Genomic DNA, 25,976 nt, shown 5'->3' with positions numbered 1-25,976 from the left:
ATGAACTTGACACATAAATTAACCCTCATAGTAGTTATCTGTAACAAATAATTGAACTGAACAGTATAACTAGAAATGAGCAAAAGACTTGAATACTTCACCAAAGAGAATACTCAGATTAAAAGTAGCACATGAAAAGATTTTAAACATTATAAATCACTTAGGGAACTGTTAAAGTCACTATATAATACAGCAATACACCTATTACAGTGGTTAAAATAAAATACTGCCAATACCAAGTGCAGATGAATATGTGAAGCAATTGGATCTCATATATTGCTGCTGAGAGTAGTAAAACCCCTGGAAAAAAAAAAAGTTTGTCAATTTTTTATAAATATATTATTAACATATGATTCAACAATTCTGAAACTAAGCATTATTCCTACAGAAATGAACTTATGTTTAATCAAAAGTCTATACATAAATATTCATAGTATTTTTATTTGTAATAACCAAAATTGGAAACAACCCAAATCTCATTTAGAGAATTAAAGAATAAACAAATAGTGGTGCATATATATAACGGATATACAATAAAAATAAATAAAAAAGCCACAAACAAAAACAAACTCTTGATGCATACAAAGATATTGATGGATCTCAAGAGCATTATGCTGAGTGAGAAAAAGACAATCTCAAAAAGTTACATACTGTATGATATCATTTACATAACATTCTCAAAATCATGTAATTATAGTAATAGTTGCCAGTGAGGGGGAGGGTATGATTCTAAAGGGAGAGCAATGGAGTTTCTTTGAGAAGATAGAACAGTTCTGACCCTGATTACAGTGGTAGTTATATGCTTTATGCATATGATAAAATGTCAAAAAGGGGTTTGTGCGATGATGATAATATATTATGAATGGAGGGGTTGTGTAATTCAGCTTTCTGCAACCAAAAATAAAAATGGTTTCAAATCACTCATATATCTAGAAAACTCTATTTGTTTTAAATACCTATATATAGAAATACTATAAGATAGCTTATGAGTGGACGTCACTGTATAACATTTTATTTCTCTTTTTAAAAACTATCTGGAAGATAAGTAAATAGGTATTCATTTTTATGTGTGCCATTTAGTCTTAACTTCTAAAAATACAAAAATTTAAAAATAAGTATTTAATAAAATACTGTTTATGAAAAATATCAATAAAGAGAGATTGTCTATTTTTAATTAAGTTTCCTGGGTTTGATGTGAATCAGGATCCAAATGCTTAGAAGTCATGTTCCAAAATTCAAACTCCTCATTTCATTGTGAAAATATGTAGAAAAAGTGTTACAAACCTGGTAGATTGGGCTACCATTGTGACCTGTTCAGAAAACAAAGACCTAAAACAATTTTGCAAAACTACTCTTTAATAAATATTTAAATATTTACTGTTGAATTGCACATGAGAAAATTATCTGACGTTAACTTGAAACTGTTTGTGTTATAACTATACAAAATGTTTAATATTACAGTTTTTTAGAACTAATGTTACAGTTTTTGTAGAATTAGTGTTAAAAACATGATCAGTTATACTCAGTTTTTAAGTATATCCATTTTCCATGATATAGAAGAACAAATGTATTCTCTTTATGATATCTCTATTTGTTAGCAATAAGAGGAAGAATTATGTTCAATTTGAAAGCCAATGTTTTCAAAAATAGAATCTGAATATTAATTCCCAGGTGTCTGTGTCAGATGCACTAATGGACCTATGTATGACTAGACCCTTTAAAAATTTCTGGTTTGCATTTGAGCAGCTAGGTGGCACCACTGTGAAATCGTGTATTACTGTTAAATTTCACTTCTAAATTTGAATCCCTGTTTTAATCTGGCCCAAACAGTAAGTGACATTGTTTTCTATTTCGGAAAAAAAAAAAAAGAAGATATGTTGGATGTTAATGGCTTAGATTATAACAAGATTTTTGGGAAGACATGTATTCACAAGTAATTTCTGGACACGTAGATACTGTCTTTTTTGGAGGGGGTGGAATTTCTACTTTCTATTTAGGCAGAGTGAAATTATGTCATCGAATTAAAGCAAATAAATCCTGATTTTAAAATCTTGAGGCTTATAGTTATAGCCTCTTTAGCCAGCATGAGGGTGCCCTATGTGGTTAATATGTTTTTCCTTATTTTATAACTGGTCTCACAACTGTGGTATTGCTTTGGTATTTTCCCCTTATTCTTGACTGTGTTTTTTTTTAAGTCATAATATTAATGAAGCTATTCTAATGAGAACATTAAACACATAGCCTTGTGTACTAATTGAAATAAAATTCAGAAAGAATGTGTAACACTTTTCATACTAATCACAATTGGAAGCCGGTTGTTCTTATTTCATTTTAAGCAATTTTCTATTGAGATTTTTTTTTTTTTTTTGGACAATGCAATTTGTCACTTAGCAAGGTATATGAAAATGTGACTGACGTTATACAATGGTTTCTATTCTGAATTCAGCAATAACAAACTTGCTTACTTAACCATGAGAAATTCATACATGTAAGGGTGGGAAGGGGGATGTAAAGAAGAGCAAACATCTGAATTTGAAAAAGTATGATCTTTAGATTCTGCTTTCATGAGTTTTTCTAGCTCATGATATGGGATTGACTTTTGAACAACAGTGATGATTTTAAGGCTTTATTTTGCTCTATTTAAATTTTCTCATGTCAAAAATTAAGACAGTGCTTTCTCACAGGATTTCAAACATCCTGTGGTTTGGGCTAAATCCCAACTACTTTAAGGCTGCTTTGCTTTCCTTTATGGCATTTCCCCCCACTTCAGGGCTGAATCCTGATAAATCCTTACTTAATGATATTAGATATTATGTAAGACAATATTTTACAGGCAAGAAGCAATTATTTCAAATCTTAGGTTCAGTCCAAAATAGTAATAAAATCAAGTGGTAATTTTAGTTGAAATAAATTATCTAATCTTTATGTCCTTAAAATAATATATCTTGAAATTTCTATGTATTTAGCATTACCTTTGAATTAGACTTAATGTATAGTATTTGTATATCAATAATTATTGTAATGAGAAGGTATAGATCTTTTGTGACTTTATAGCATACAATTGGGGGATGAAAGATATTTCAGGGAATTTTATTGAGAAAATAATGCTGATAAGTGGTACAATATAAACATTGCAGAAAACAATCAAATATGACATTTCTAGCATTCAATTAAGAATTAAATAATATTCTTGGTAAGTAAGTGATGTTAAGCTGTATAGTTTCATCAGTTGCCTTTAAGATTGATTTTCGTCAAAATTACTGTACTAAAATGTTTTCTTTTGTTGTACAGACTCAAATAGCAAACCTCAATTTTAAAATCGTCTCTTATTTGCAAAAAATGCTTTGACATAGTGCATTTGTTCTGCCTGGGCAGCAATAAAGGATTGTGGTATCATTTTGAAGAAGGTTGTTTGACAGAGCCTGTTTGTTTATTTGAGGTAATGTGAGCTGCATTCAGAAAATGCCATATTTTGTTTCATGATTGTATACATTCTCTCCCATTGCTCCCAGGCACGACTTGTAAGCAGAGAAGACACAGATTTAGACCTTTTTTCCATGACCAGTGGAAGTGCTTTGTCTGTGAAGAGAGAGAAAAAAAATCAGGCACACAGACACTCAGCGGGATCTTCAAGTAAGTTGTGGTTTCCTTCAGAATTAATTTAGAAATCACAAATGAATTGATGGAACCTAATGCCAACAAGCATTCTTTTACATATAGGGGGTAGAATGCCAGCAACCAGAACTGCCCAAAAAACGTATATTGCAATTTTTTCTTTCCTTAAATGCCTTCTTTTGATATAGGCAAAATTAAATTATTTCTAAAATTAACAGCATCAGTTTTTATTTTAATTATATTCTATGACTCAATGGTTTACTCCCCCAACCCCTGATGGATCACATTGAATTCTTTGCTCATTTAGTTCTAAAAGAATTTTAGGCTAATTGTAAAAAGTTGGATTTATATATCAAAGTGGTATGTTTTGGATTTCTGTCATCGATTTAATAGATGTAGGTAAAGTTAATTTTTAAAGGAAACATTTTTAAAATAGCAGATTTTAGATAATAGTATTATACTGTCAAAACCATGCTTTAAAAAACTACTTCCATTAAATAGATGACAGTTTATATTTATTAATGATGGCTTTCTACATTTGTAAACCTGTCACACACATCTATTACCTTTATCACGTTTTCAATAAGAAGTGCATTGCAGTTAGTGCTGAAAAAATGTAAACACTAAAAATATCTACATCTTGTGCATCTGGGGGTAATAGAGCCTAATTTTTTTCAAACTTTTCATTTGACTTACACCCCAAGGGTTTTCAAATGTCTTCTAAAATATTATGGTATATTAGCAAAAAAGATGTTTTATTTGATATCATATTTTGTTAATTTCCCCAAAGTACAGTGAACCTCAAAAGTCAACAAATTATGTTACACTTCATTATAAACACTAAGTTATTCTTGAAAAAGATTTATTGTTCATTGATATTATAGTTATATACATACAAAGTCAATATTTGATTGAATGTAAAAAATTCAATGATCCAGATGACACTCTCCAGATAAATGAAAATTTCAGAATGATTCTCTGACTTACACTTTTCACCCAGGTACTTGGTATTATTAGATCCCAGTCATTTAAATTCATTAACCAGTGCAAGTTCATTTTGACAAATTTTAATTTGTTTTTGAAATAATAATTTTAAAATGTCTAATTTAAATATATTTATCAGGATTTAAAGTTCTTGAAGTGTTTGAATTTCCTTACCTATTATAGAATATGGATACTGAAAGGTTACTCTAATCAATATAGTTAACAAAGAAATAGTTTTGATTTATTCACCTTAATATATATTTTTTGCATTATTAACATCTTGTATTAATTACATCAATTTTCAAAATATATATTACATTTCAGAAGGAATCAATCTGTGCCACAAATAATAATGAATAACACTATATCCATTTTAAGCACTGCATATTGCAAGCTCATAAGATAGCACTTTGGAGCAGTGTAGGTAAAAAGAAACAAACCTAATAAAAAAAAATTGTCTTAGGACTTTACAGAATATCAGTTTCTGTTCATAATGTATCATCTGAATGCTAAAACATAAATACTCAATAAATCAGCAACTATCCTGAAATACACAAGCTTCATCTTTTACTTATATGATATTGAATCATAGATTTTTAAAGTATGCAAAGTATTATATAGAATTCATTTCTTAGCACATTATCTAAGAAACTGAACAAAGGTTGTTCTCACTGTAATTCTAATTAGTTGTCAATAACTACTGATCTCTAAGTCTGTTTACTAAGTGACAATTAACAACAAGCTACTTTCGAAAAATATTTCTTTTTCTTAAATAACAGAATACTACTTGTCTAATTATTGTAGTTACCAGTTTACTATAACACTAGCATAACATAATGGTAAAGAGTGTGGGCTCTGACGTCAATTTGCCTGGATGTGACTCATGATTTAATTTCCTCATTCTTAAAATGAGAATAGTAATAATGGAAGTACCTACCTTGCAGAATTGTCTTCAGCATCAAATGTAGAGCATTTAGAGCAATACCTGGCATAAGTGCATAATAAAAATGTTCTTTATAATTGCCACCTACACACAGATGTAAAAGAAGAATCAAATAAGGTAAGATATTGAAGTCACTAGAATCTAGGCACATGGGCTAACTAGCTCAGCTTATAAGGAACTTACTCTTAATAGTTGCTTGACTAAAAAACTTGGCATAGCCTATTTTTTATAGAAGTCTTTTAACCTTCAAAGTCATTGGGTCCTAGGCCTCCATGGCCCTGTGCCAACCACTTACAGCTTTGGTATTTTGAAAGCTCTTTTTCCCCTAGCTTTCTCTGTCTGTCTCTCAAAACTTGTCACCTTATTAAAGCTAAAGTATTTCTCTCAGTCTTGCAAGCTAAATCTAGAGAGTAGTTTATGGGCTGCAGCTATAAAACTCTTTCAGCCTTTGAACTTTTCTAGATATTTCTCTTTCAATGTTGCTATAATATTTATAACATGTATCCTTTGAAATCAGACGAACAGGTTTAAAATCCCAATACCACCATCACATACAACGTGTAACCTTGGATGCATTATTAAACCTCTAAGAATGAGTTTACTATCTGAAAAATAGGAATACTGTTTTTCTCATAGAGTTTGAATGAGAAAGAAATGAGTAAAAATATATGTAAAGCATGTATTGCCTAACATATATAGTAAGTAGTTTATACTATTAAAGACCAGTACTTGTTGTTTATATTGTTTGTTTTATGTTGCTGTTGCATAATTTTAAACAACTTCAAGGTAGATTATCTTCCTTTTCTGTGTGTCAGATAATATCAGAAACAGTGTACTTTCAGCATGCCAGCCAACTCAAGCAATACATACTGTCTTTCCTTAGAAAATTTCCTAAGTTTTCTGTCCCTTTCCTTTTAGGTCTTACTGCTGTCTTAATAGAGGCCAAGGAAGTCTTCTGCTACCTAGCTTTCTAATCTATCTTATGGTTTAAAGAAAGATGAAAGAGGTCACATTCTTATTTAAAAATTGCCATTTATAAAATGAATATGCCAAGAGATTTCCTCATTTAGACAATATTTAGAAAAAATATTTGGTTTCCTTAAATGGTTTTGGTTTTCTCAATTAATTTCTCGTTTAGCACTTAAAATAAAGGATGCATTACAATAATAATAAATTTATTGCTAAATAATTTATAGCTTTACAACTTTCTTTTAATTATCTTTTCTTATTTATAATGATTATTTTTCTTTGACAGCTAATATAAATAAGACTCAGAGAGTTTATTAAACATGCATTTGGCACAAATTTCTTAGGAAGGGAAAGCAGCAGCTTGAACCCAGCTTTTCTTATTCCAAACCCAGTGTTGTATTGCCTTTTATTCTTCTGAGGATTAAAATATATAGCTTAGTGGGTAACAGTAGAACATAATTTACATAGTGTTCATTCATTCATTCAAGAGCCATTTATTGAATGATCAGTGCTCAGTCTATACCTAGGTTAGGTTTCCAGTTGCCTCCTTCAAACATCTCTGCACTTTCCAGGACATACTCCATTTTCAAAGTTAGCCAGGAATTGAGAATCCAGAAATCACTCTTAATAGTGCATAATCAGCCCGAAGTCAAGTTCTTTGAGCATATCTAATTTTTTATGAAATATGAGTTCTTTTAATATGGTTCTGAATTTTCTGAATCTGGAAAAAAATATTAAAAAAGTGAAGCAGCTAACGTAGATGAAGTGAGTGAGGAAGGCTTCTTTTCTCTACCTACAATGACATTTGGGATTTAAGTAAGGAAAGAAGTGGAAGAAAGCCATCTAAACACAGGCAAAGGGTAACATATGAATATACATATATTCTTCAACGATATATATATATGTGTGTGTGTGTGTGTGTGTGTGTGTATGTGAATCAGTCTGCTTGAACCACAGGTTCCACATACTAAAATAGTACAAAATAAGGTTGGATTAAAAATGAAGCCTAGTTTCAGGTAAGTTGGAAAGTAAAGCAGTAGGAGTGGAGTTTACTACTGATAATGCATAGCTAACAAAGATTTCTGAAAATACCTTAATGTTTTAGAAAGCTGAAGATTAGTTGAAGAACAGTATTTTGAGTCAGTCCTAATATTATACAATGCTTCCAATATATTGACAAAATAATTTTATAGCTCTTATCAAAAAAGATTAATTTTGGTTATCAAAAGTACAAAGTTTACCAACTATTTACCAAAGTAAATAGTTTGCAGTAATATATGCAGTTCCAGAGACTAAAGGTTTAACCAAAGCAAGAGTAGATCCCAAAGATAACCATTAAAGTTTATTGCAAATTTACTAAGCACATTCCATTAACGTAATTTTAAATTTGCAAATCAAGAATTATTAGCGTGTTGTATATTCATGTATGTTTCCATGTATATATATGTATGGATATCTAATTTGTCATAGCTATTATATATACCAGGGGTGGAAAATAAAATGTATACACATTTTAAGAGATGTTAACACTTCGGTCAACGTTTCCCAAGCAGTAGTTCCCCATAATCAGAAGTGTCTGGACGCTGATGGTAACCACTTTGAGCACCTCTTGGAATTGTAGAAGTCAAACGTTACTTGTATTCATCATTTTTATCAGTATATATTAATACATTTTTTTTCCTTTCTTAAAATGTGTATACATTTTTTTGGCAACTTCTGTATACTATGCATTTGTAGTCCCTCACTGTAGTTGTAACTACAGTATATATTTAATATTAATTTATAATCCCTCACTGAGACTTGAATTATTCAATTATTAAATTATTATTGAATATATCTGTGGGTCATTATCTAAACCATACAAAGCCATTATTGCCTACAATGTGCAAAGCACTATACAGGTCATTGGATACAAAGATGGGGAGGCACAAAACCTAGAAGAATAGCCACCACAATATTGTAGGATGAGAATGTTACTGAAGGACCAACACACTCAATTTAAATACTTCCTATTATAAAGGGAAATTCAAATTAAAACCAAATACCACAACACACCTTTTGGAATGGCCAAGATCCAGAACACTGAAAATAGCAAAGGCTGACAAGGATGTGGAGTAGCAGGAACTCTTATTCATTGCTGATGGGAAATGCAAAATGGTACAGCCACTTGGGAAGAAAGTTTGGTCGTTTCTTATAAAACCAAACATACTCTTACCATATGATCTTGTAATCATGCTCCTTGGTATTTACCCAAAGGAGTTGAAAACTTATGTCCACACAAATACCTGCACATGGATGTTATACCGTGTTTCCCCCAAACTAAGACCGGGTCTTATATTATTTTTTGCTCCAAAATATGCATTAGGGCTTATGTTCAGGGAATGTCATCCTGAAAAATCATGCTAGGGCTTATTTTCCAGTTAGGTCTTATTTTCGGGGAAACATGGTAGCAGTTTTATTCATAATCGACGAATCTTGGAAGCAACCATGATGTCTGTTAGTAGTTGAATGGCTAAATAATCTGTGGTCCATTCAGACAATGGAATATTATTCAGTGCTAAAAAGAAAGGAGCTATCGAGCCATGAAAGGTGGACAAAACTTACTAATAAATGTACATTACTAGGTAAAAAAAAGCCAATCTGAAAGGTTACTTACTGTATGATTCCAACTGTGTGACATTCTTGAAAAGGCAAAACTACACAAACCAAAAATAGCAGTTGTTGCCAGGGGGCTGAGGGGAGGGGAAATGAACAGAGTTGAGCACAGAGGGTTTTTAGGGCAGTGAAAATACTCTGATATCATAATGATGAATGCATGTCATTCATTATATATGTTTCCAAACCCATAGAATGTACAAAACCAAGTGAACTACATAATATAAACTATGGAATTTGGGTGATTATGTTGCATCAATTTACGTTTATCAGTTGTAACAAATGTTCCTCTCTGCTGGGGCATGTTGATAATGGGGCGTCCATGCATGTGTGGGGGTAGGAGATGTGGGGGGAATCTTTATCTCCCACTCAATTTTACTGTGAACCTGAAACTGCTCTAAAAAAATAAAGTCTTAATGTTATAAAGGGTGGGTGGGGAGGAAAAGAAATAAAAAAGGAAAATAAAAGCTCAGAAAGGTGTTTCTTGCCAGCTATTGCCTGAGATTTACTTTGGAACAGATGGGATTTAGATTTTAAAATTGTAAATGTAAATTGCCCAGCATTAAGGAGGCAGAAAGCTGTAGAACTGAGACTCTAATCTAGACCTTCTGATTCCTACTGTAAAGATGTTGCTTCCCCCCCATCCAACTTTTCTGCACCATAAATGTTTTGCTTCTATCTTAATATAAAGATGCAGCAAAAAGGCACTATTATAAATTTGGATTTCTTTAAAAAATATAAAGTACAAAGATGAACTGCATGTGCTTAGCACATAGAAGGCACTTACATTAAGAGAATAAATAAATATATCAGCCATTGTTGCTTTTCTCCTGTATTATCTAGTCATATCATCTTATTTTTCAATGGATATTGTCTTGTCCAGCACAAGGGAAAAAATTAATTAACATTTTACGGCCTTCTCTCCAAACTGTGTACGAAATTTACTTTAATATATGATTACAGATATTAAAGAAAGTTTGTAATATATTATAAATTACCCCCTACATGGAATTTAATCAATATGAAGATGGGATATTAAAGGACTTGGCCTCTCAGGCAGGGAAATCACTCTCAGAAATGCTAAATAGGCTTCATTTCTGATTCTGTTGGCCACAAGTAGTTCTTTTTTAATGTTTGTCGTTGATTCACTTCTCCCTCTGCTAGTGTGTATGTTCCAGGAGGGCAAGGAAGTAAATGAAGTATCCTAAGTACCCAGAACAGCTACCTGGCATATGGTAGGCTCTTTGATGTGTATTTGATGAATAAATTAATGGATGAATAAATGAACACGACCATCCTTTAGTTGCATAAGAGGTAGGAAAGGAATATTTTACATTTTCATGCTCTATAGTGAGAGGCAGGCTGTACTGTACAAGATTGACTGTTTGGTAGACATGCAACAATGTCTGCCAAAGTTTTGAAGAGCACCTGATCTGATCACAATTCTGGTGTTACTAAAGAGTACAGTCTTTCCAAATGGTAAGGGCTTTCTTCCAGTCATAAGATGCCCAGTCATAAGATGCAAGTTCCCATGGATCCAGCCTACACGAAACCAATTCTGTCCTGTGTTCATTCAGAAATATTTATGGAGTGCTCCTTGAAGGCCCAGTGCATTTCAAAGGGGAGAGAGTGCTGAGCACTACCAGTACACGTCCAGCCTTCATGGAGTTTACAATCTAGTAAAACACATGCTGTCACAGTCTGGTTCCAATCAGGAGATAGCTACTATACAGTAAGTTAGACAGGGAAAGTTTAACTATTATTATCTATACTAAAGGAGCAGCTATAAAATATAACGAAACGCTCTATGGTACCCAAGTGCTGAGTGAGAGAACCCAAGGAAGAACAAACTTGAAAAGGGTGCAGACCTCACTGGAGAAGGTGTGGTTCAGACACAGGACAGCAGTTCCCTGGTCTGGCCAGACCAAAGGTCATCAGGAGTTATGGGGCAAACAGTAGGCAACTCTCTGCATGCTGGATGGGGAGCAGGCGATGAGCAATCTATCAGTAGCACAGGCAGGCGGTAAGTGTTTGCCCCCATGGGGCAAGTGTGGCAGGCTTTGGCTTCCCATGGGGCAAGTGTGGCAGGCTTTGGCTTCCCATGGGGCAAGTGTGGCAGGCTTTGGCTTCCCATGGGACCAGTGTGGCAGGCTTTGGAGAGGATAGCACACAAGTTGTCACTAGGTGGAAGATGCAAGGTTGCAGAGGGATCTCATGGGTCTCAAGCAGGCTGCATCAGAGAGGTCCTCAAACTCACAAGGCCAACCCCAGTGCAACCTATGCCCCAAACTTCAAAGCCTCTTCCTCTGGCAGTGCCCTCCAGGACCCTCTACTGAGAAAGCTTAACATTTTCCTCACTTTAAAGAAGTGCATAAAGGAATTCTTTTATCATAAAACATGTAATGACAGGGATATTCATTGCTCAGAGGCAATAAATTGATAACTGATGTACAAGTATATGCATGCGCTAAGTTACTACTCTCTGAATCTAGTAATATATATCTGTGTGGATTATAGGTATGTATGTGAAAAGTATCTTTACAATAGTAAATTAGACTCAATATTCTTCTCTTTAGAAGAGATTCACAGCTTGGACCCAATAAAGGCCTAGTATTATTTTACTTATAGCATCTTTAGCTAGGAAATGTGATTCAGTGAGAAAAATTGAGGGAAAGTATATGACCTCAAATTGTTAAGAAAATGTTGCTGCATCATTCTTTCTCTCTTTCTTCTGTTTTATATTCTGTTTCCAGCCTATAAAGCTATGTCATAAACGAGGGTGACAGTTAACTAGGGAATGACTTTAATAACATAGTGTAGCCCTCAATAAACTGGAATTATCACCTATAGAAGTAAGAGATCATTGTATTTTTAAACATGGTGAGAGTGTCGTATTGGTAATGATGTTCAGAGACTGTTCAGATGTTCAGAGACTGGGAAATCAATTTCTAGTCTTGGCTTAGCTCTTCCCCAGCTTGTCTGTGACCTTGATTAAGTCACTTAACAACTTCTTTGTAAATTTAGTAGGTAAAAGGCAGCCTGGCATAGTGGAAAGAAATTTGGAATAGGCCAGATTTGAATTTAAATCCCATTTCTCTCACAGTTATGTTTTGGTGAGCTTGGATGAGATCGTTCAGGTTTGATTTGTCTATGTAGAAGGTATCATGGTAGACATTAGGTGAATATATAAATATATATTTTGTGTCCATGTGAGAAAAGGGGTAAAGAATGAAAAACAAACATAAAGGAGACCCCTAAATTCTCACAGCTTTTAAACGCCATGTTCTGCCACTAGAACAATAAAATTTTGTATATGACAAGTTCCCAATTAAAAAGCAATGGAAGCTATTATTTTTTTATGTTTTATAGTATGAAAATCATGTTTGTAAGTGAAAATGTTTTACATGCTAGAATACTTCTAAATGACCCTGATTTTAAATGTTGTTTAAATTGTCTCTAATTAGTTTAGCTAAGCACAGTCAACTGTCATGAGGAAAAAAATAAATGAGTCCTTTAAATGTTTTCCACATAAAAATTAGAAAATTCCACCATCTATGAGAAATGATAGTTATTTTATAAAATCAAGTTGAGTTTTAAAAAGCTAGAAGTGATTCTGAAAGTCAGCATGCCTACTGAAATAATTTGGCTTAAGAATACATTACTATACTTAGTAGTTGATATCTTAATATGCCAATATATTATTTTAAAAGAAAAAAAATAAAGCAATTTCATATTGAGAACCCAGTCAACATTTCATAGGGTAGCATTTGGAAGTGATCTTTAGCTTAGTCTTTACCTAGCTGTTTACCTTTAGGAAGAAGTTGTTGCTTGTCAATTTAAAATTAAAGACCTTAAAGATGTAATTAGGTATCCATTCAAGGTAATGTAATAAATAAGTTATCCTGAAAGTAATTAGTAAAGCCTATGATGTGTTCAAATGTGAAATGTTATTTCAAGAAACATAAAGTAATAGGATGTTAAAAACAAAGGAATAAGCTATCCTGTTTAAGAGAAATGTCAGTTTTTCAATTTACAGGACTGTGTGAAAGATGGCCTTGTTTTTAAATCTGATTATTCTCGTGCAGAATATTAATTAGAGAATCAGGCCTACAGTCTCTACTGAAGAAAGTAATGTATGTTTTGAAGAGAACACTAGTATATTTATGGGCCCAAACTGGGAGGATACAGAGGGATTCTCTTTTTGAAGTTAAGGTTAATAATACTTTAAATCCAGCCTTGAATTGTACCTTTGAAGTTATTTGTGGCTCTTTGATTCAATGTACATTTATTTAGCACTTAATATATATTTGGCACATGTTGTAGAGATAATTTCAAATTCAATTAATTGTCAAATTTTTCAACTTTTAAAAAACACAGGTCAGACTCTGTACCTTGCAATTACACTTAATATAGTAAAAGTTGTAATTTTTTAATAGAGCTTAAATTTCCTTTCAAAAATTATTTTGGTATTCAGAAATATATAGGCAATATCTGTTATGTGAAATAGCTTGGGTTATTCTCTCTGAAAGTGTTAATAATAAACCCCACCCAATGCACAGATTTGTTAATTAATTGCAGTGTTAATTTTTAATGTGGAAGGACCTGCATCTGTGGTCAGCAGCTGTTTCTTTCTCTCCACTCCTACATAAGAAAATTTGATTGGGTGAGAAAAAAATGTGCTCTCCAAAGAGACTCTTCTAAATTTAAACACATGGCTCACTCTGGGCCATCCTCCTTAAGAACTTATCATTAATAAGTCACAGTCGGAGTAACTACAGTTACTATGTCTAAGAATATTCCAAAATAAACTGCCCATATGGGGGCCATACAGTTCTCTCAACACTAAGGGCCCTAGTATTTTTTAAGGAATTATAGCCCTGGTACTGGACTAGCTGCTGCTGTTCAAAATCATCTAGGGAGTATTTTTCAACACAACAAAAGTGGCAATTTTTAACAAAACAAAAGTGGCGATATTCACACTTTATTGTCCCCTGACAGCCAGAACAATAACATTCCCATCATAGAGTCTCTTACTGTTAAAGAAAGAGAAAACCATAATTATATGGCATTTTCATAGTACTGTTTCCTATTTGAATCACAGATTTACAATTTTACATAAAATACCAGGCCAAAAAGATATAGATGATAGATAGATAGATAGATAGATAGATAGATAGATAGATAGACAGACAGACAGACAGACAGACAGACAGATAGATGATAGATAGATGATAGATACACACACAACTTTACCTCCTAATTCTTGCTACATTACCATTTACATTCAGTCGCAAGCATGATTTTCAAACTGTAAAACATCATAAATAATATCTACATAGTTATAAATGGTTTTATTTTTATTTATAAATATAATATGAATCACTGATTCTTCACTGGAGGATTGACCTTCCCATTTTGTCATCTTTCTGGTCTCCAAGTCCTCTGCCACTTCGCTTCTAACCTTTATTTCCTTTGAAATTTCCCTTTATCAAGGCCCCAAAATCTCTAGCATTTTAACAATTTTGGCAGCTCTGCTACTTCCTATTGATCATTTATATTCCATAACTTAAATTTACAAATCAATAATTTCCTCACTGAATGGTTAGAAACATTTTACATTTAATTTAATTTTCTATCACAGAGTGGTCAAAAGATGAGTGAAAATTATCTTTAATCATGTCCCTACTTGCATATTCAGTATAGACTAAAACTATATACAAAAAGAATAAATTGAGTTTTGTTTCAATTGTGCACTAATTAACTAGTATGTTAGTTTTACTTGTACCTAACCTTTAGAAAATCTGAATAATTATATATTTCTGATCGATTTTTCTCATATATTCTCTTAAAGAAAAGACATGTAGTCTCTAGTATTTTATGTTTATTTTTGCAAAGTTTACAGGAGACACTATTCATTAATTCATTTATTAAAGTATGTGTTCATGTCATACAACCGAAATCCCTCAAATATGGGAGTATTCTTTGAACAGCTTCAGAAATTATGGTAATACCTAGTTTACAAAGACCTTGAAGTGCAGAAAGACATAAGTAAAGATAAGAAAGCCTGTAAAACGTTTTTACAAATTATTAAATTTTAAAAATCATGTAAGGGTTATGAAATCATAACCTATATTATAGATACAGGTAGATATAGATATGAATACAGATATAGAAATATCTTTCTGTGTTTCCTTATAGAAATTGAGGATAGTATTGGTTTCCATTGATACATTTATTCATTTGTAGTTTCATAGCCCTTATTTCCAGGTAATGGACAGTTTTTTTCCATTCCAAGGCATGCAAAAACAGATATGCATCTTACATTTGCTACTGAATGGTTTTCTTTATGGTACTATTATATTAGAGGCATACTTTATTTCCAAATATTAAATAAGATGTTGTCTTCTTTATGATAAACTTTTGTCATGTAAAGCCATGTTTCAATTGCATTACTATCATTTACCTTCAGGCAAGTAATTTAACTGTGTTTCCTCAGTTTCCCCATTTTAAAAATGAGGGTGATATGTATCTTGCAGACTTGTAAGGATGATAAAAAGAGATGGTGAATATAAAGTGCCAAGGCAGGATTTGGGACATGGTGGACTCTTAAATCACTACTACTTCTTCAATGTGAATTTTCAGGAGAGTTAGGAGTGAATTAACACTGACAGAGAATTAAAGAGCAAATGGGTGATGAGAAAATATGGGCAATAACACCTAATACTCTTTTAATAGATTTGATAGTCAAAAGTAATGTAATTGTGTTCATGAAAAAATTTTGTTGATGCTAAACTTTAATTAACTGGCATACATTTGATTAATTGTCATACTTATAAATGATGATGTTCTGCCTACAAAATCTTCTAATAAAATAATACTGTGATACCACTGTATATGCCAATTGCTGCAAAATTTCATTGTACAAGAAGTAAAATTTGATTATCATATTTCACATTTAAAAGATTCAAACTTCAATCCCACTCTAGACGTTATATTTTTTGCCCAGATAAAAGTAAATATATGATGATAGGAGAACTGACTCTGGGTGGTGAACCACAATGCAATAGATAGATGATGTATTATAGAAATATACACTTAAAATCTGTATAATTTTACTAACTAATGTCACCCCAATAAATTTAATAAAAAATTAAAATAAAACAAATTAAAAAATAATAAGGTAGAGATAAGATTTTGTAAACAATTGTGGCCAAGTTAAACTTTTTTGTTATATATATATAAAATGAAATCTGGCTTTGTTTCTCCTCTTTTGTTTTTTATCTGACGTATTCAATTTAAAGTAACATGTCAATAAAGAAGTTAAACCTACATCACATAGAACTATTTTTGTTGTTGTTGTTCAGCAAGAGTTGTTCTCTAATAATGTCAGTTTTTAAACTTTAAGGTTCTTTTTATTAACTTTGATTTTTCTTGGTCTCAAGGTTTTTGACAGGAGCTTTCAAAATGCAGATTTGTTAGGTTTTGATATTTTTGTCCCTGAATTTTGACAATCAATTGAACAAACATATTAACATTAACACTTCAACCCTTAAAATATTCCCATAACCGGAACTGGATAGTCAAAGTTAATTACTATTATACCAAAAGCATGATTACATGGATAGTGGATTCATGTAATAGATGTATATCAAAAGTCTAGTACAGCATAGGCACATAATGTAGCTGTTGATTTAATGTCCTTTAACAGTTTGATACTGCCAATTTCAAAGATCTGAGACAGTTTAATGAAACAGTCAACAATGATTCCAGACACAGTTAAATATAACAGTTATTAGTAACCACAGAATAATGTTTACAGACCTAAAACAGTAGTTAGTTTCACCAGCCCTTGACATCATCCAGAGAAAGACAAATTTCAACTGTATTTGTATGAGAGAACTAGTTGTACATATGTCAGCTACATTTATTCTTTGTGAAAAAAATATATATATATGCATTTTAAGATTTTTAAGGAGGTGATCCATGTATGCTCTATTGATAATAGATTAAAGCACCATGTTTCTAACTGTAGTATTTTAGTTTTCACCCCTTCATGATCCTCTTCTTTCTTACACAAACTGTTTTACTCTGATACTTTTTTTTTTTTTTTTTTTGGTTATTATTGTTGCTTTCAAGCCAATTTTTTATACTAGCTAACATGGTGCAAAAATAAATGGGTATGGTCAAATGTGAAATGCACTTGTCAAATGAATGAAACCTAAGTGCAATAATATAACTCCTTAGGCTAGTCATGTTTATTGTTGCCAAATGCCTCTCTGCTAAGTACTAATAAGCATGAAAAGGGATAATGAAAGTTTTCATGAAAAGATTTTGAGAAACCTATCCACAAGTCTTCACTATCTGGGAATGTGAAAATAAGTATTTGTTTTATAGAAGTTCCATATAAGGACTGTAAAGATAGAATTATGAAAAGAGAGTCAGATGGAAAGCAATTACAGTTTGATAGTTACTAATATTCTTTGGCACATGGAAGAAAATTGACAGGAAAGCTCCATTGAAAGGCAGAATGGAACAAACAGTGCCTGCTAAATAAATACATGTTGAATTCATATGTAAATAAAAGGAAGATTTTAAATTAAAGCTTCCAAAGACCCCAGGTGATCTTGAAAATCTAATTTAGATTTTAAATGTTTACATTCCAAAGGATAACTACTCAGTGGTAAACATTTTGGAATTTACTTAAAATGCATATTTTTGCTAAACATTCACTTTGGCAAAATTAACATGGGAAAATGGGGGTAAGAGGAGATTATTAGAATTTAAATATAATGTTATATAACAACTGGGTTGTTTCAAAGGACTATGAATATCGATTAAGGGTAAACAATTCTCTCAATAATTAGCATTGTTTATGCTATTATTCTTTAATTACAAACACTTATGGACACTTGTAATTATTATAAAATTGAATAGAGTCCAAAGAGAACTTAAAAAAAAAATAGATGGGAGAAGCTGGGAACGGACCTTCCCTGCTTTGACAAGAGTAAAGGGATATATGACCTGATTTTAAAACCAACTGTGGGCCGTAGAAAATGAATACTTGGGTAGCTTATAGTTTGTTAAATTTCATTCTTAATGTCTTATTGAGTTACATTTTTTATTACTAATCAGTTTAGAAGTTTAAATACAGTAGTTCCCCTTATTTGTGGTTTCACCTTCCATGGTTCCAGTTTCCTGTGGTCAACCACAGTCCGAAAATATTAAATGGAGAATTCCAGAAATAAACAATTCATAAGTTTTATTTATTTTCTTTTAATATTGTTCTAATTAGGTTACTGATACCAGACATGAAGCAGGAATTGGTCTAGGCATTTAGCTTACATTATGTCACTAACTTCTCACAACAATCATGTAAGGGAGATACTTTTTCTATTTTATAAATAATATTTATCACATTAAATGGATAGGAAATATTAAATGAAAAATTCCAGAAATAAACAATTCATAAGTTGTAAATTGCCACCATTCCAAGTACTAGGATGAAATCTCACTCTGTCTCTCTCTGTCCTGCCCAGAACATCCTTTTGTCCAGCTGTATAGCACTGCTTACCATTAGTCACTTAGCTGCTGTCTTGGTTATCAGATCAACTGTGGTGGTATCACAGTGCTGTGTTCAAGTTACCATTATTTGACTTAGTAATGGCCCTAAAGTGCAAGAGTAATGATGCTAGCAAATCAGAAATGCCAAAGAGAAACCATAAAGTGCTTCCTTTAAATCAAAAGATATGTATGTACAGGAAAAACATATATATGAATCAGTACTATCCGAGGTTGCAAGCATCCACTGGGGGTCTTGGAACATATCTCCCATGGATAAGGGGGGATAACTGTACTCAATAAGAGTCTACTGGTTTCATGAGAAACCAGAAAACTGTAAAAACCAGAGTTATACAGAATGAAAAGTGTTTTAGTTAATTTAAGGGCCACATGACAGAAAGCAAATGTAATCCTGGGAAAAAAATCACAAAACCTATTTAGATATTGAAACCAAAAATAAATCACTCAAAAAAAAAAAAAAGTTCCTTCAGAAAAAAAAAAAGAAAACAAATTCTGTAGTATAAGAACCACAGAATTTATAGAAACAAGATAGTATTTTTCAGCACCACATTCTAGCCACCTTTATCTGTGTATAGACAGTCACAAGATATCTTTAAGAAGAAATAAACTCAGCAGTGTGTTAAAAAATAATAAAACCTGGGAAAACAGTGCATATTATAAGGAGGCCTCAAAGACTGTAAATCAACTATGAATAGTAGCTATTATAAAAGATCAAGAAATAGACAATATACAAAAGTAAAAACCTGTCCAATATCTACCAAAATAAGATTCCCCATCCTACATAAGTATTAGCTTTTATCATTAAGAATCGTTTTTTTTAAATAAGTATACATAGACAAAGCTAATTATTTGTCACACATGTTAATTAAAAAATAAATAACTGGCAGTGTGACTTTTAACAACAAATACTGTGTATATTTTTGTGAGTATCAAAAAAAAACCACCTGTTTTATTATTTATATGTCTCTTAAATTTTGGGTAAGAAGGATAACTAAATGTCATTGTCCAATTGGGATTTCGAAAATCAGGTATTTTGTTAATCTTTTTATAAGTTTTATTAAAAAGTTTTATTCACTGAAGAAACTTGAAAAAAAACTCAAAAACAAGCAAAATCTCCATGTTACTTTAAGGAAATCCAAATATGATGTAAACAACCTGCTGGTTATTTATTTTAATTCTTAATGTGAGACTTTAAACTATCTACCTGAAGTTCACTGTAAATGATCATTATAATTCAAGGTTGGATATAGCAATGGCCTTAAAAAGCAACTGTTATTTGAACACTGTAATATTTACCTCAACCTCAGACTTGCCAAATGTAACTCATTCATAGCACTTAAAGTGATGTAAATGCTTTCCTGCTAAAAATTTGTTCTGGTCACTTTCATTAAAATGTTGAATATTTTTGTTTCTCCATGCTTTACTTATGCTCTATCTGCTGTTAAGCAATACAATATGGGAAGAGCTTTGAAATAATTTCTATATCCAGACACACAGTGTTAAGTGTATCAATGAAAATCTAATGACGTATTACTATACAACATGAAATTTTTATTTTGACCTGTTTAATGAAGTTTTTTTGTTGTTTTTTTTTTGTTTTTTTTTTTTTTATCCATACCAGGAAAGTCATTCAAAGCATTTTACATATTGAATTACTTATCAAAACACAGCATATATAGACCTTGACATTTGTTAAAGAACCAAGAATTTAACAAAAAAACAAAAGTATTTATGAGACCAAAACAAATCTTTAGCAGAATGCAGATTATGTGGCAAAGAAGTGATGTATTGGAAGATAAAGCATACTTATCAAGACACACTTTCAGCTTATTTGTAAGAGACAATTGGTTGATTGGTAAGATCACCTGTAAATATGCAGCAAACTCTTGTTAAAGAAACATAAAATCTATAACAATAATGTTGCAGGAAAGAAAAAAACTGTAAATCTCCTTTAGTCATATTTTTTTTAATTCCAGAAACCCATCAGTAGGTCTAGCTCTAATATCAATTTTGTGAGGCGAGATTCTCTCACTATTGTATTTTCCTGTGGGTAAGTAATTTTAGAATGATTATACATTGACTGTATTAAATTGCTTTTTTTTTTCATTTCTAGAGTAATCATAGGACAAAGTAATAGCTTTGCACTGAATTCCAATATGCGGTTCATTAATAGATGTGTTGTTTTACTCCTCAATTTATTTTCTATATATCTGGTGGTTCAAGAATTTATATGATAACAAAAATAATCTCACTAAATGCAATGAGAGAATAAGCTATATTGATTACTGCTCAAATTGTTTATACGTAGCAAAACAATAAAATACAAGTCTTTAATCACATCTAAAATATTGTTTTTTAAAAAACAGCATTCACGTGTGTTTATGTAATTTTAAAGACTAATTTCCTACAGCATTTTCATTTCACTGAAAATATACTTCAAAATTGCTATAAAACTGCCTTGTACTTGTCACACAATGTGTTTTGTCACACAATATGTTTTTTAACTTATAATTATTATTTGCTGAAGGAATTACACTAAACAATGAAATATTTACAAACTTCCTTTTAAATATAGGGTTACATTAAGTACAAAAAGACATGAAGATTCAGTAGCAGCTTCAAAATAATAAAAACAACAGAACAGTATCAGGGAAATAAATAAATAACTAAATAAACTTGTACCATACCGTAAATTTGTAGTCAATAGAAAAATCTTTTAGAATGTAGAAATACTGTTAAAAATTAAGATTTGATCTGGAAAAAAAAAAAAAAGCTATACTTTGATGTAATTCAATTTATTTCATTTTGAAGTAATTATTTTAGTATATGAAATTATATGTAAATATTTCAATACTTTATACAGAAAGTACTACCCTTCTTCCATATGTATTATTTGCAATCTTTGATAAAATCCTTATATTAAGAATAAAGGCATTAAATAATACATCTTTATACTATTAAGATTCTTTCATCAAAAATATAAACCAATAATGAACTATGTTATTGCATTATATTTTTAAAATGCACACTTGTTGCTAGTTATTACCTTGGATAATGCTTGCAAGGAACTTGATTTAGCTTTCTCTACTGGAACAAAACATTTGTGTTAGCCATTTCTAGGAATCCACTCTTTTATTTATCTCTCTTTTTTTTTTCCTTCTGAAGTAAGTACATCTGAGTTCTAAAGGTGGTCCAAGCTCTTCATTTCTCAGATCTCCCTGCTGCCTCACCCCTCCAGTGTCAGAATTCTCCTTAAGTAATATGTTCTAGTAAATATACACTTGTTATCCAGGATACAGTTTATTCATCAAAGAATTTTTACTGCTGGGGCAAGAGGAGGGTTTACGGTTAATGGTGTGTGTGTGTGTGTGTGTGTGTGTGTGTGTGTGTGTGTGTGTGTGTTTTAAATAGGCCAAAGTAGGCATTCCACTCTGTTATGTGGTAAAAATATATTTCCATTATGTAACTAGTAAACAGAAAGTGGATAAGCTTTTAGCATGCTTTCTTACGTTTTTTTAGGCTTCTATTTTATCATTAGGAAATTCTTGCTTTTCTGCACCAGTAATATTCCTGTTGCTTGAAAGAATTCTTAGAGTCTCACAAAGGACTACTGACTTACTGACAGGGAGTAGCTTAATGCAGGCTCAATCCGGCCGGCACATGAAAGCCAACCCCACTTGGCATCTCCTAGTGGTTCTCTGCTGAGAGAGCCTTCAGGAGCACCAGCTGTGGAGGTCTCTCAACTCCTGAGCTCTGTTCTGTCTCGGACTCCATTGCAGACTCCTGCTTGTAGCTATTAGCTTCTTGGTGCCTAGCGCACACTTTCCCAAACAATAGCTTTTCATTTGTCCCTACCCTTCAGGAATGTTCTCTTTGTAGACTAAGAGTAAAATAGGCTTCGTTTATAGATGCTCATTAACTCTTTTGAATGTGTTTTCCTAATCACAATTTTAAGATTAAAAACCAAAAGGGTTTTATTTGAAAAGAGCTTTTAAATACAAAATGGACTTTTACAATCAATATTCACCATCATGTTGCACCATAGGTTTCCTAACCTGTCTATATGGTCATATATTTTTAAAATATCAAAAATTTTAGTTAGGAAAGTATTAATTTCAGGTAAAAAATAATTAGATATCCCCCAAAAATTTACATAAAGTACAAAAGTTTCACAACCCAGAGTAGCGTGGCATGAACCTTCGCTGCAGCCATTACTTAGGGATCTCTGAAACGCCTCACTCTGGGCTTTTCAAACCCCTTCCCCACAGATACAGCCCTGTGTGCTGGCTTAATCCCCACGGGATTTAAAGCAGATGATCATAATTCTTTCATAAAATTATTGATACAGCATCTTATAGTCTTTCTGAGAAAACATTGCTAATGCACTATTCCATTCTCCCAACTGCTATTTGATTTTAACCTCCAACAGTTTTTCGTTACTCTTTCTCTAGAGAAATTCTGATTTGTTGAATGCAAATAATAATGTCTTCCGTTTATAGCACCTGTTTACAAAGCACTCTCACAGATTTTACCACTGCTGAAATATGATCAGAAGCAATCTCCATGACAACCTGTAATGTAGATTATTTCCCTCATTTATAAAACTAAGGCTCAGAAAGGCTGTGATCTGTCCAGAGTTGCAAACCTGTTTTATGCAGCCAGACTAGAACCCATGAGTATCTTTAGAATCTAGATCTAGTATGTTTTCCATTTTAACTAGAATTGTTTTTTCTGAAGTTTTTAATTCAATCAGACTATTTCTAAAACAAATTTTAACACATTTCTATAAAAATATAAGCAATTACGAAAATGTAAATTATGAAGATATAAACAAATTTAAATGTCTAAATACTGAAATGACATTATCTCACAGTCTTGAAATACTAGAGATATTGAATTGTAGCTAAAAGGAAACTATTGTATCTATTTAACGTTTTTAGTCAGTTCCTCTTATTTAACCTAAATATAATTTATCCAGAACTTTGATTATATTATTTTGCATATAAAAAGGAAACTCAATATATTTTTTTAAACTCAAAGACCATAAAATTTTAAAATGCATGTTGTTAACAAATATATTTCTTACTTTAAAGAATAACTTTACTTGGATCAAGTTAAGTGAAAATGTACACTTAATATCACTGTCTAGGTTTTTCAATTAAAGGAATACTTGCACCAATGATAACAAATTCAGGACCTTCTAAGAAAGAACGCATGTCATTCCGTGACAATCCTGTGCATCTCAGTGGCGGATGGGGGAGTGGCAAGAAGAAGGAGAAAACTTCACACTAATCCTTCAAGCTTCAGCAAATGGCACACTATTTCTTTTCAAGAGGTCTGTGAATATCTGGTCAGGTTACCAATTGGATACAAGGTTTTAGACTACTGTATTTCAGTTGCATTATTATGCATAGTTCATAATTTTGTTTTATGATGAGTTAGCCTATTTCCCATCTGTAAAATACAGTTTTGCTTCTGTTTCTGTATTGATGGAGAATGGCTTCCAGAAATCAGTTCTTGAAATATTGCAATGGAATTTGCATATCCAATTTCTTCTTTTGTTTAAAATTTTATGACATGTATTAAATATGGCTGTTGTTATTAATAATAAATTGTAATAGCATACACATGGGAGCATATGACTGTATTTTATTGACACTCTATAGTATTAATAAATAACTAATGTATTAAATTTGATTTGACCAGATTACACAATTGGATATTTCAAAGATAAACTGATATATAAAGTAATTCAGAATAGACAATGAAAATGGCCACTTTTTTTAAGTTATCTTAATTAGATTAGAATTATGTTAAGAAAATATACATTCTTTAAATTAAAATGAAATATACATTTGAGTATTTATCAATTTAATTAATTGAATATTTTATGTGTAAGGTTTCATTCAGATGTATGTTACTCTTATTTATAAAAGGTAGATGCTAATTCTGGATCAGTAACATTATTCCACTGACTCAAAGTACTCCATAGTTTTAATTTTTGTTAAAGTGCCTTAAAATTATCATTTAGAAATATTTTCAAAGCTCAACCTTATAATTTTGCAATATTCATATATTGTCTAAAATGACAGATACATTTTACTAAACTCTTACTATTGTGTGGCTAATATTCTGTGTTATTGTATTAAATACAATGTGCAAAAATGCTGCATTTACCTTTAATGATCCTCAGGATCTTTTGCTCTCCTGAGTCTGGACCTTTCTTCACAAAGCTAAGTTCTCCCATGACTTTCCAGTGTGTTACTGTGGAATAGGAACCAGTGAAGTTTAGGGTTTTTGTTTTCTTTGTTTTTCCTTTGTTTTCCCTACCCTTTATTTAAACATTTTATCTAAAACTGACTAAGCAGGTTTAGAGATGCATTTATTTAGTTTGTGCCTGCCCCCCATCTATTTTTAGAGCTCGATTGCACTTCAAACTTATAAATCTCTTTTAGCTTGATTGAGACAGAAATGTTAATGAGGCTTGAACTGTCAATCAATAGAGAAAACATAGATTCATATGTTGTGACCTAGAAATTGAGCTTTGGAATGTAAGCTCCATGTGTATTTGCTTTATTAACAAGCTGTTATATCATCCTGTTACTAACAGCATCCAAAAACCAACATAATGTAATGATGGAAAATATTTTATCTTAGCTCATTGTGAACCCTGCAGGAGAAAGCCACATTAAAGCTGATATTGATGGGGTTTTATGGTTTGTGTGCTCAAATCAATGAAGTGGAAAGGCTAGTGAGCTGGTTATGATTAAACTATTTTATTGCCTACAAATAATTTAATCTATAGTTTCCTTATTCTATGATCGGTGTAATTGTTTCATAATATTAATTTTGAGGAAAATGGTAAATGCTGATGCTCCTTAAATTTTAGGTAATGACAGATATTTATGTCAATAAAATAGTTTCCTAATTATGGTATTAAATTGGAAGTTGTTTGTAGTGTTGTTTATCGAGTCTAGTCTTAAAAATTATCATTTAAAAAATATTTCAGAGTTCAAACTTATCATTTTAATATTAATTTGTGTTTATAAAAATAGAAAAGGTAAATTTTTAAATTGAATAAATTTTTAAAAATTGAGTAAAACCTGAAAGAAATCAAACCAAAAGATATTCTTTCTCCTGTCCCTTTGGGGAGACAGTAGGGCAAATATTTGTCTTTAAGATTTGGGAAGTTAAAAATATGAGCCCAAATTGTCACTTACGTAGCTAAAAT

General features: G+C 31.6%; 1 protein-coding gene across 3 annotated transcripts in view; it reads left to right on the top strand.

Annotated features, from left to right (window-relative positions):
• Nucleotides 1–24,372, top strand: part of LRRIQ1 (leucine rich repeats and IQ motif containing 1) — a 184,085-nt gene extending 159,713 nt beyond the window's left edge. For all 3 annotated transcript variants that reach the window (XM_074325334.1, XM_074325335.1, XM_019754918.2), the window contains 2 exons: nucleotides 3,513–3,633; nucleotides 23,895–24,372. In XM_074325334.1, the coding sequence (XP_074181435.1) occupies nucleotides 3,513–3,633; nucleotides 23,895–24,037 (264 nt within the window). In that variant the 3' untranslated portion in view covers nucleotides 24,038–24,372. The remainder of the gene's footprint in view (nucleotides 1–3,512; nucleotides 3,634–23,894) is intronic.
• The last annotated feature ends 1,604 nt before the right edge of the window (nucleotides 24,373–25,976 follow it).

Source organism: Rhinolophus sinicus, linkage group LG02, assembly GCF_036562045.2.
Source record: "Rhinolophus sinicus isolate RSC01 linkage group LG02, ASM3656204v1, whole genome shotgun sequence".
NCBI classification, from domain to species: Eukaryota; Metazoa; Chordata; class Mammalia; order Chiroptera; family Rhinolophidae; genus Rhinolophus; species Rhinolophus sinicus.
This window is presented reverse-complemented; position numbering and strand designations above follow the sequence as displayed.